Source organism: Acartia tonsa, chromosome 3 (assembly GCF_053477335.1).
Source record: "Acartia tonsa isolate MP-2025a chromosome 3, ASM5347733v1, whole genome shotgun sequence".
Classification (NCBI taxonomy): domain Eukaryota; kingdom Metazoa; phylum Arthropoda; class Copepoda; order Calanoida; family Acartiidae; genus Acartia; species Acartia tonsa.
In genome coordinates, this window is record NC_137262.1 from 58,024,303 (window position 1) to 58,036,748 (window position 12,446).

At 37.9% G+C, this 12,446-nt stretch overlaps 1 protein-coding gene across 1 annotated transcript in view; it reads right to left on the bottom strand.

The window, feature by feature from the left end:
* Window positions 1–12,446, bottom strand: part of LOC145314668 (uncharacterized) — a 64,730-nt gene that overhangs the window by 23,407 nt on the left and 28,877 nt on the right. The window contains exon 8 of the mRNA XM_080154672.1: window positions 4,012–4,097. Within this exon, the coding sequence (XP_080010798.1) occupies window positions 4,012–4,097 (86 nt within the window). The remainder of the gene's footprint in view (window positions 1–4,011; window positions 4,098–12,446) is intronic.

Consider the following 12,446-nt stretch of genomic DNA (forward strand, 5'->3'; position numbering starts at 1 on the left):
TTCACATGACATACCAGCAATTTTATTTTGGGTGCTACTCCCTTAGTTTTAGAGATAATTGGATGAAATCTTTTGGGATGGGTCACTAATTTCCCCAACTATTGGTATCTTTAAAAAAAAATTTTGAAAAAAATAACATGGTCTCAAATGATTCCAAATTGCCTAATTCGGCGAGAAATGCAATAAAAAATTTTGTTTTGGTGGCGGCGGAAAACGGCAGAGGACGGCGGGAGCGGCGGTATCACCGCCGTTTTTTTTAAAGATACCAATAGTTGGGGTAATTAGTGACCCATCCCAAAAGATTTCATCCAATTATCTCTAAAACTAAGGGAGAAGCACCCAAAATAAAATTGCTGGTATGTCGTGTGAAGAGTCAACACATTTCCCCCCCCCCCCCTTATCTAATACCTAATATTCTAATTGTTTTATTTTGGGTGCTACTCCCTTAGTTTTAGAGATAATTGAATGAAATCTTTTGGGCTGGGTCACTAATTACCCCAACTACTGGTATCTTTAAAAAAAACGGCGACGGGACCGCCGTTCCCGCCGCCCGCCGCCGTTTTCCGCCGCCACCAAAAAAATTTTTTATTGCATTTCTCGCTGAATTAGGCAATTTGGAATCATTTGAGACCATGTTATTTTTTTCAAAAATTTTTACCCTTGCAAGCAATACCAATAGTTGGGGTAATTATTGATCCAGCCCAAAAGATTTTATCCAATTATCTCTAAAAATAAAGGAGTAGCACCCAAAATAAAACACTTAGAATATTAGGTATTAGATAAGGGGGGGGGGGGGAAATGTGGTGACTCTTCACACGACATACCAGCAATTTTATTTTGGGTGCTACTCATTTAGTTTTAGAGATAATTGGATGAAATCTTTTGGGATGGGTCACTAATTACCCCAACTATTGGTATCTTTAAAAAAAAATTTGAAAAAAATAACATGGTCTCAAATGATTCCAAATTGCCTAATTCGGCGAGAAATGCAATAAAAGTTTTTTTTGTGGCGGCGGAAAACGGCGGCGGACGGCGGGAGCAGCGGTCCCGCCGCCGTTTTTTTTTAAAGATACCAATAGTTGGGGTAATTAGTGACCCATCCCAAAAGATTTCATCCAATTATCTCTAAAACTAAGGGAGAAGCACCCAAAATAAAATTGCTGGTATGTCGTGTGATGAGTCACAACATTTCCCCCCCCCCCCTTATCTAATACCTAATATTCTAAATATTTTATTTTGGGTGCTACTCCCTTAGTTTTAGAGATAATTAAATGAAATCTTTTGGGCTGGATCAATAATTACCCCAACTATTGGTATTTTTAAAAACAAACGGCGACGGGACCGCCGTTCCCGCCGTCCGCCGCCGTTTTCCGCCGCCACCAAAAAAATTTTTTATTGCATTTCTCGCTGAATTAGGCAATTTGGAATCATTTGAGACCATGTTATTTTTTTCAAAAATTTTTACCCTTGCAAGCAATACCAATAGTTGGGGTAATTATTGATCCAGCCCAAAACATTTTATCCAATTATCTCTAAAACTAAAGGAGTAGCACCCAAAATAAAACACTTAGAATATTAGGTATTAGATAAGGGGGGGGGGGGGGAAATGTGTTGACTCGTCACACGACAAACCAGCAATTTTATTTTGGGTGCTACTCCCTTAGTTTTAGAGATAATTGGATGAAATCTTTTGGGCTGGGTCACTAATTACCCCAACTATTGGTATCTTTAAAAAAAAAATTTGAAAAAAATAACATGGTCTCAAATGATTCCAAATTGCCTAATTCGGCGAGAAATGCAATAGAAATTTTTTTTGTGGCTGCGGAAAACGGCGGCGGACGGCGGGAGCGGCGGTCCCGCCGCCGTTTTTTTTTTTAAGATACCAATAGTTGGAGTAATTAGTGACCCATCCCAAAAGATTTCATCAAATTATCTCTAATACTAAGGGAGTAGCACCCAAAATAAAATTGCTGGTATGTCGTGTGATGAGTCACAACATTTCCCCCCCCCCCCCTTATCTAATACCTAATATTCTAAGTGTTTTATTTTGGGTGCTACTCCCTTAGTTTTAGAGATAATTGGATAAAATCTTTTGGGCTGGATCACTAATTACCCCAACTATTGGTATCTTTTAAAAAAGACGGCGGCGGGCCCCCCCCCCTTAATTAGGGGTTTGGGGGTAGGTGGGTGGTCAGCGATAATTCTAAAATCAAATATAGGCCTACCAAAGTGTTATCCCAAGGTTTGCTCCATTTATCTCAAGTCATTTCTTAGAAACACCCTATAGTATAATCCACCCGCCCCCCCCCTTAATTAGGGGTTTGGGGGTGGGTGGGTGGTCAGGATAATTCAAAAATCAAATATAGGCCTACCAAAGTGTTATCGCAAGGTTTGCTCCATTTATCTCAAGTCGTTTCTTAGAAACACCCTATAGTATAATCCACCCGCCCCCCCCCCCCCTTAATTAGGGGTTTGGGGGTGGGTGGGTGGTCAGCGATAATTTAAAATCAAATATAGGCCTACAAAAGTGTTATCCCAAGGTTTGCTCCATTTATCTCAAGTCGTTTCTTAGAAACATGCTATAGTATAATCCACCCGCCCCCCCCCCCCCAAAAAAAAAAATTTTTGGGGGGGGGTGGGGGGTCGACGATAATTTTAAAAGTAACTTTGGCCCTATAGAAGCTTAAATCCAAAATTAGCTTCCTCTAGCTCTAAGGGTTCTCGAGTAAACCATGTTATTTTTTTCAAAACGGAAAACGGCGGCGGACGGCGGGAGCGGCGGTCCCGCCGCCGTTTTTTTTTTAAAAATTACCAAAACTTGGGGTAATAAGTGACACAATCAAAAAGATTTCATCCAATTATCTTTAAAACTAAGAGAGTAGCATACTGTATTTAAGATATACCTTCATAACCGAGAATTTGAAAAAAATGACTAAGTCCCCCCGCAGGGTTGCTTGTAAGGCGAAAAATTTTTGAAAAAAATAACATGGTCTCAAATGATTCCAAATTGCCTAATTCGGCGAGAAATGCAATAAAAAAATTTTTTACCCCCCCCCCCCAAAAAAAAATTTTTGGGGGGGGGTGGGGGGTCGACGATAATTTTAAAAGTAACTTTGGCCCCATAGAAGCTTAAATCCAAAATTAGCTCCCTCTAGCTCTAAGGGTTCTCGAGTAAACCCCCCCCCCCTGCCCAAATGGTCCTTAAGCACATCCTCCTTTAATCTACAAAAGGGTTTAATTTTGTTATTAATAATCGGGGATGCATATCAATTGACTTATCCCTTCATGTCCATGAAAATTTCGTATGAGTTCTGTTGAAGTATAAATTGAAGTGGTGTGTGTGTGTGTGTGTGTGATATTTAACGTGACGGTGATAGGTTCTACTCAAAATCACAATGTCTGTAAGTAGCAATAGATATATTATTACTTGGATGAAGCTCCACATTTTTATGTACTCTGATAAGTAATGCTAGCAGCTTGCCAAAACAACTTCCCTTACCCAATTCCCTCCCCTCCTACTGAATTAGCGAACTGGCCGATAAATTAAGTCCATATTAGCAAGATATTTCACCTGTGAATATATCCCTTTATATCCTATATCCATTTAAGTAGCGCAGCAATAACAAATACAAATTTTTTAGGGTACTTAAATTTTACTTTCTCAGACAAACTGTGTGTATTGAAGGATCTTTACTAGCAGCCTATAAATTAACTTTTCCTCAAAAGCTTCCAAGACGGTCATTTAGAATTATATAGTAGCTTCGCTACATGAAAATAAAGAGTTAGACAAGAAAAATCTCAAAAGGATAAGTCATTGTACTAAAAAATTATATTTATTTCCATGATAAATAAAATTACCTCTTCTGTAGATTAAAATTATAGGTCGAAAAGTTTGGACACTGATAGTTTGGAACAAAGCAACAAGTAAGATAACGTGGTCATAAACTACATAAACACCCTTCCCAACCATTCGCTTGAACACAATGTAACCTATCCTAACAAATGACTTACTGCATGGTCAAGAAGTCGTCTTCTTTCTCCTGAGCTGAAGTTCCAGGTTCTGTTTTCACACCGGCTACAGGTACAGAGGGCAGCTCCTGAACAAATATATAAGATAAAAGTCGTCTTCTTTCTCCTGGACTGAAGTTCCTGGTTCTGTTTTCACACCAGCTACAGGTACAGAGGGTAGCTCCTGAACAAAATATTAAGATAAAAGTCGTCTTCTGTCTTCTGGGCAGAAGTTCCTGGTTCTGTTTTCACACCAGCTACAGGTACAGAGGGAAGCTCCTGAACAAATATATAAGATAAAAGTCATCTTCTTTATCCTGGGATGAAGTTCCAGGTTCTGTTTTTCACACCTCCCACAGGTACAGAGGAAAGCTACTGAACAAACATTTAGGATAACAGTTTCATTATGGATCTAAAGGGATAAAATAATGGCCGGTAAATTAATGATACTCAAAATAACTATTTTTTGTATATTACAATTAGTGGTTGAAACGATTGCACAATCAACCTAATAAAACAATCAAATTCAATTAAAGTCCCCAAAGTTGTTAAGCCAAAATAAGAAAAGGTTATTGTAAAACGTTGGGAAATATTAAACAGCCCGATATCCCATACTTCCCTGCTTTGCAATAACCTTGTCCTTGTTCTCCTAAGCTTTATCCTAGAAAATTTTCCCACTTTCTTCCAAATCTGTTAACCAAACAATGTGGAATTCTGATATACCACTTGGAAAAGATTTCAAGTGTTTCTATATTACAACAATAATCTATGCATCACTTACTACTAGCGGTTACGCCCCTAGAGGCCTCAAAGTGCATTGGAAGTGGAGAAAGGGAGTCGACCCCTAGCCTCTTTTTAAATTTTATATTTACAAAGAAAAAGTAAAAAATTTTAGGGGGGTCACTATTTTTCTAGGGGCGATTTCTCTTTGAAGGGCCCCTCTCCCAAAATAGTTATGAACCTTCCTTGAACATATGGAAATTTATAATGTTAATGAGAACAAAATAAGCTTGTAAATTTTACTTCTAGCTGGTGTAATTTTATATACAATTCATGATGTGAGGGCTGGTAAATTTTCAAGATTTTCAACTCCCTAAAATGTCATTTTGAGATGCCTATAGCTTTTGTTATTGAAGCTGAAGGTTTTAAATTTGAGACATTGGTTCTACTTGTTGCAGTCGTTTAGCCATTAGAACGGTATATTTCCTACAGGCTTCTTTTATTCCACCCCGCTTCTTAAAAACATAAAGATTTAAATAGAATTAAATATTTGTTGTAATAATTGAATAGATTTGAGAAAAATTTACACTGCTGGGTTTAATACAAAATATTCAAAGATATTGAAAATTATACCATGCAATTGAGGGCTTATAAAATCTTTGATTTTTAATATGTTACAAATTTTAAGAAGATCTCTAACCATGCGGTTACTATTCCTTCGGGGCTCTACTCAACTTTAATTGACCTAACCTACTAATAGCACCAACAAAAGACATTCATTTGTGTTAGGTCCACATGCGATATGAGATAAATCACTCTATTTTTTTAAATCCTAGTTGAAGTAAATCTTGGAAATTGTATTTTTATCCTAGATAATACTGAGCAAAATTACTTACACATTGAGAGAGGATAACAAAAAGCTCTTCAACAAAATTAATCAAATGTACAGATATAAAAAAAAAACAAGAAAATGTGTGTCCATATGTAAGGCATATTACTTTAAAGGGAAAATAAAAGTATAATACTAAGGTAATACTGTTAGCGAGATCCTTCTGTACAAACACAAAGACAAACTGACATCCTAAAGCTTTAACATAGGGGTAGCTATTTTATTTTTGGAAAATCTTTTCAAGTTATCTTAGAACGTTAAATATTTAGCTTACAAAGATAAATTATCAATCTGAACATGTATAGGAAAACTAACAATAAATAGAATGCCTTAGTGAAAGTATTTTAGAAGCTAATATTAATGCTTAAAGTTAGTGATAGGTATTTGTCATCAGGGTTGAAGACATATATAAATGTTTTTTTTCAATTTATTTAATAAATTCAAGCTTTTTATGTATGAAAACGTGACAACAAAAGCGAACCTCTAAAATCAGACGATAGGATAAACGAACATTAACACTTTGTAGAGTAAGGTTTGTTTGTTTGAGGGCCTCCTGTTGGGTTTAAGTATGTCGGGGAGGGGGGGGGGGGGATGTCTGTGTTCAACCGGTACTTTGTGTAAATGTAGGGTTTTGGCCGGATACAGGATCTCGGATATCCGGATGATTTTTAATGCCGGATATCCGGTTCCGGCCGGATATCTGGCCAACGTTCGATATCCGGCAATTTACCGGATATTCAGCCGGATAAACGGATAATTAAACGTAAAAAATCAGCCGGATATCATTTAACCGGATAGTTTTAATATCCGGTACCGGCCGGATAGTGAAAATGACCGGATATCCGGCCAGATAACCGGCCAGACCGGATATCCGGCCCAACCCAAAAATGCACCCATATTTTGATGTAACCCTTAATCCCTGAATTATACTGTGCACTATTGTGTTCTGCGGGGAATTACGGGAGGGAGAGAACATTGGGCTGTTGTTTTATTACACTAGTCCCCAAAGTCGTATAATAACATTTTCTTGTCCGTTTGCTTAACATCCTTGAATCATGATTGGTTGGTTGGTTCATTTAGTTGAGGGTCCAAACGTTTCAACCACTAATTGTCATACCTGCATTACTTTTCAAAATCTTCAGTGGCACCAAAATAATAAGATCTTCATGAAGACCTTGATCTTCATTTTTTTTCCGCGTATATAAGGGTAATTTTTTTCGCGTATAAAAAAAAGGTCATAGGTAGATGTTGTATTCAAATGCTCTTATTAAGTCAAGCTGTTCTTAATCATGGACCATTTCATTATTATACAATGGGTTATCATTAAGAAAAATAACTTAATAAGATTATTTGATTACAACTCAACACTCAACTTAAATAACCCTGTTTATGATTGTATAATGGGGGTGTAGTTCCACTACCCCTAGGAAGCTCTGTCTTTTGCAAGTAGTGTCTTTTACAAGCTGTGTCTTTTCTCTTACAAGCTCTGTCTTTTGTGGATTCTGGCCTTACAAAAGACACAACTTGCAAGAGAAAAGACAGAGCTTGTAAGAAAAGACAGGACTGCAAATGAACCTGTTTTTACAAGTTCTGTCTTTTCTCTTACAAGCTGTGTCTTTTCTTTGCAAGTTTTGTCTTTTAAAAGGCCAAAATTCACAAAAGACAGACCTTGTAATAATAAAGACAAAACTTGCAAGAGCTTGTAATACAACCTCTGTCTTTTGTGATTGCAAGTTGTCTTTTCTCTTACAAGCTCAGTCTTATGCGGATTTTGGCCTCTCAAAAGACAAAACTTTCAAAAGAAAGACACAGCTTGTAATACAACCTCTGTCTTTAGTGAGTGCAAGTTGTGTCATTTTCTCTTACAAGCTCTGTCTTTTGTAGATTTTGGCTTCTCAAAAGACAAAACTTGCAAGATAAAAGACACAGCTTGTAAGAAAAGACAGGACCTGTTTTTGCAAGTTCTGTCTTTTCACATACAAGCTGTGTCTTTTCAATGTCAGTACAAGACAGAGCTTGTAATAGAAAAGACAGAACTTGCAAAAACAGGTTCATGTCTTTTGTGAGGCCAGAATCCACAATAGACGGAGCTTGTAATAGAAAAGACAAAACTTGCAAGAGAAAAGCCACAGCTTGTAATACAATCTTTTCGTGTCTTTTCTATTACAAGGTCTTTCTTTTGAGGATTTTGGCCTCTCAAAATACACAACTTGCAAGAGAAAAGACAGAGATTGTAAAAAATGACAGGACCACAAATGAACCTGTTTTTGCAAGTTCTGTCTTTTCTCTTACAAGCTGTGTCTTTTCTATAACAAGCCTTTTCTCTTGCAAGTCATGTGAGGCCAGAATCCACAAAAGACAGAGCTTGTAATAGAAAAGACAAAACTTGCAAGAGAAAAGACACAGCTAGTAATACAACCTCTGTCTTTTCTCTCACAAGTCGTGTCTTTTGTGAGGCCAGAATCCACTAAAGACAGAGCTTGTATTAGAAAAACAAAACTTGCAAGAGAAAAGACACAGCTTATAATACAACCTCTGTCTTTTGTCTTACAAGCTCTGTCTTTTCTCTCTGTGTCTTGATAGTTTAAATACCGGCACCCCAAGCAAGGAGAGTACTACCAGATGCCTGACTGACACCCTGGCAAAGACTAGACATTGATATCTCAACCCTTACTCCCATAGAAGAGCACCAAAGACAAGGTACCAGCACTAGTGCTAGTGTCAAATGCTATACAGTAGTCAATCTGACTGTAAGTCAGACTACCTGTATACTCGCTCTGGTATCTCGTCTTTGGCAGACTACTAGCGGAGCTAGGGTTGAGATATAACTTTGTGTGATCATTCTTGATGGCATTTAGAGCATCTTTTATCCACTCCTTCTACCGGTTAAGGTTGCCTGACTTTGGGGCACTCGTATGAGTACTTAGAGTGACTTTAGACTATGGGTTTAAATGGTATCCATAGACATCAAAATAATTTCTGTATCTCATCTGTGGCCTGAGCTCGACCTGTTTTGTCAACCCTCGGTAGCGCTTTTCTCACTCCCAACCCTATCCCCCATATACGCAACCCCTATACAGTACTCGCTCAGATTCCTCGTCTTCGGTGCTCTACCAGCGAGGTAGGGTTGAGATAATTCTTTACGGCATTTAGAGCATCTTTTATTAAAGCAAGTTTAAGCTGGGTCCACTGCTTCTACCAGTTAAGGTTGCCTGACTTTGGGGCACCCATACGAGTACTAAGAGTGACTTTAGACTATATGTTCAAATGGTAACTACTAGTAGAATCTCATAACGAATTCATAGACACCAAAAGAATTTCTGTATCTCATCTGTGGCCTGAGCTAGACCTGTTTTGTCAACCCTTGGTAGCACTTTTTTCGCTCCCTACCTTTTCCCATGTATACACAACAACTATACCGTACTTGGTCCAGTACCTCGTCCTTAAGCTCTACTAGCAGAGGTAGGGTTGAGATATCAACACCAAACTTGGTGTGGACATTCTTGTGTGCTAGTAGAATTCTATAAGCTCTCCGTAGACACCAAAACGATCTCTGTATGTCATCTGTAGCCTGAGCTAGACCCGTTTTGTCAACCCTAGCCACTTGAACACTATTGAACACCATTTCGTAGTCAATGTGACTACTAGTATGCTTGCTCCAGTACCTCGTCTTTTGGAGTCTACTAGGCTGCCTATAGTAGACTCAGCATATCCTAACTTTGTATGTGGTATCTCAAGGCATCATAGATCATATCACGTCGAAGTTAAGTGCCCTCTCAGACAACTGTAGTCAAACCGAGGACTCTAAGCTGAAATCTTGGAAATACTGGTGTCAGCCTACCATTTTCAGGGTACCCTAAGGGCAGTTTAGAGTGACATTAGACTATAGGTTCAAATGGTAACTTCTAAGTACTCTAAATGCTCAGCATGGCAAGCTAAACAACTTTTATAAAAGCCTTTTGGACAATTTTTGACTCCTTTGGGGGGTTAGTGACCCCCAAGACGAGAACCGAGAAATTTTCGAAATTTGAGTTCTTTTATGAATATTTTTGCCCATAAAATCAGTTCTAGGCAACCAAAACCACTTCTCAAGTGTTTTTGGTGTCAGGGAACTATGCTGGTTCATATTAGATAAAAAAAAATTGCGATGTCAAAATTTTGACCCAAAACCCAGATTTTGAGATTTTTAGTCTCCGACTTTAAGGGGGGGGGGGCACCCTCCCCTTGAAAGTTGGACTAGAGACTTCCCAAGCTGAGCTGTGTCTGAGCTAGGAGGTGCTCAGACAAATGTCCAAGAGTATCTGTATCAAATTTGAAGTCATTATCTCAACTTTAAAACGTTTTACAGCACATTTACAAAAACCCTCCATAATGGCCATTTTTGGCAAGAAAAAATGAAAAAATCATTGATTTTCATCAAAAATTATTTCGTTATAAAAATCATCATAAATCATCTCAATGGACCCAAAACTAAAATTTAATGCCTTTGGCCTGTTCAATTTTTTTTTGATTTGAGATATGACTTTACCAAGCTAGGAGATGATAGTCAGATGCCTAACAGACACTATACAAAAGACTAGAGGTCTGTATCTCAACTGTAGTCTGACTTGTGGCTTGCCAAAGTCAAGACTTGGATTTAGCACTAGGCTGGCAGCACCCTTCAGATTGACTACCAGTGTCTTCAGGACGCCCTAAGTACCCTCTAGAGTGACTTTAGACTACCATATGTGTCGATTTATCTCTTCAACATGCGAAGAGCTCTCCGTAGACACCTTAACCTCCACTCTAGCTCAACTGTAGCCCATATGGTCAGGGTTGTCATATTGGGCACTTTATTTGATATTAGGCAGTCCAATTGCCCAAAAGGGTTTTGGGCGCCCAAAAGTGGTTTTGGGCACCCTTTTTGGGCAAATGTTTATAAATAGCCTAAAACCATCTAAGGACCTATAAAAGCTCCACTAGAAAGGAGAACCATATCGGTTCAATGGTTAGCAGAATCCTTTTTTAGATACAAAAAAAGCTTACTAATCTATAAAATACGCCCGCCCCATCCCCCTCTTTTTTGCCCACTCCCCTCTTTTTTGCCCACTCCCCTTTTTTCACCCCCCAAAACGGGGGGTGCCTATATCTGCCCAAAAGGACCATACTCAGAAAATATATGCTAAACCTTAAATTAACAAGACATTACAGAACCTCCTGGACAAGTATTTATATTTTATATTAAGTTTTACTCCTCGAAACTTTTCTTTAATATTATGAGTAGGCAGCAAAATAGCCTTAAATCATACCAAAACTTATTATTTTAAATAAAATAGCCTAAAACCATCTCAGAACCTATAAAAGCTCAACTGTAAAGGAGAACCATATCGGTTTGGCGGTTAGCAAGATCCTTCACTGAAAAAAAAACCATATCAGTTCAGCAGTTTGTGAAATCCTTCTCTAGATACAAAAAAGTTAACTAATTTATATAATAGTGAATATCACCCAAAAAATAGGCCCGCCCCCCGCTCTTTTTTTCACCCCCTCCCCTTTTTCTCCTCCCCCAAAAGGGGGATGCCTAAAACTGCCCAAAAGGACCTTATATAGGGCAGCCTAAAACCGCCCGCCCAAAATGACATCCCTTCACATGGTGACTTGCCAAAGACGAGGAACCATGTTGAGCACTTGTTTTCTGGATCTGCAGTTACTACTCCCGTCCTGCTGAGATGGGTTGCATATTGTAGAATCGTCATAACTCAACTCTTCGTCAAGCTAGAAAGGAGTTTAAAGGACGCCTGCAAGAAATACCATGCTTTAACTGCTGAAAGACTGCTGAAAGACTGCCATAAACAGACCAAATACCCCAAATTTAAAGCCTTCAGCTTAAATAACAAAAAAGTTCTAGGCATTTCAAAATAGCATTTTATGTACAATGAAATTTTTGAAAGATTTCCAATGCTCATAAAAGAAAAAAACAATATTAAATTACATTGCCTAGACACAAAGGGGGGGTTTTTAATGCAACCATCTCGTAATCAATGTATAAATGGCACTTAGAATTCAAATTTGATCTGAAATTATGCATGAGTAATCCTTGGTAGGTCTATTTTCCCTAAATCGAACAAAAAGTTAAAAAAGTAATGGCTAACGGCTCAGCCATTTAGCCGGTTTTTGGCTATTTTTAGGGCAAATCTGTCATAAATTACGTAGCAATCAACTTTTTGAATCATATTTTTGCTTTAAATCATGTGAAATGATACAAAAAAAAACATTTATTAGATTTCTAGTACCAGCAACTACCGGCTAGAACCGTTTGAAAACGTTTTGGAGTGGAAAAGAACATTACATGGAGAGAGGTTTCTTGATGGATTTCTCTTGAAAATACCCAAAAAATCGCTACACAGCTGAGACGCAAGCCGTTAGCCGCTACTTTTCCAACTTTTTGTTCGATTTAGGGAAAATAGACCTACCAAGGATTATTCATATAAAATTTCAGATAAAAATTCGAATTCTAAGTGCCATTTATACATTGATTACGAGATGGTTGCATTAAAACCCCCCCCCTTAAAGGGACTGTGAACGTAAATTTTTCTCATCTTAATATCAAATCTTAACATCATCTCATTCATAATATCTCACAGATTGAGCAAAACGCGCTTTTGTTTGCTTAAAAAACGGCTTTTTCCGACGATTTTTATAAGGTACAGGGAAAGGAAGAAATTTTCCGTATTATATAAAATGTGCATTAAATTGCTTTTTTCTCCCATTATAGCTAAAATTAAACTTTTTCACATAGTTCTAGATTTTTCCTAACGGTTAAGCTGACTTTTAACATAATCCTTGCTTTAAA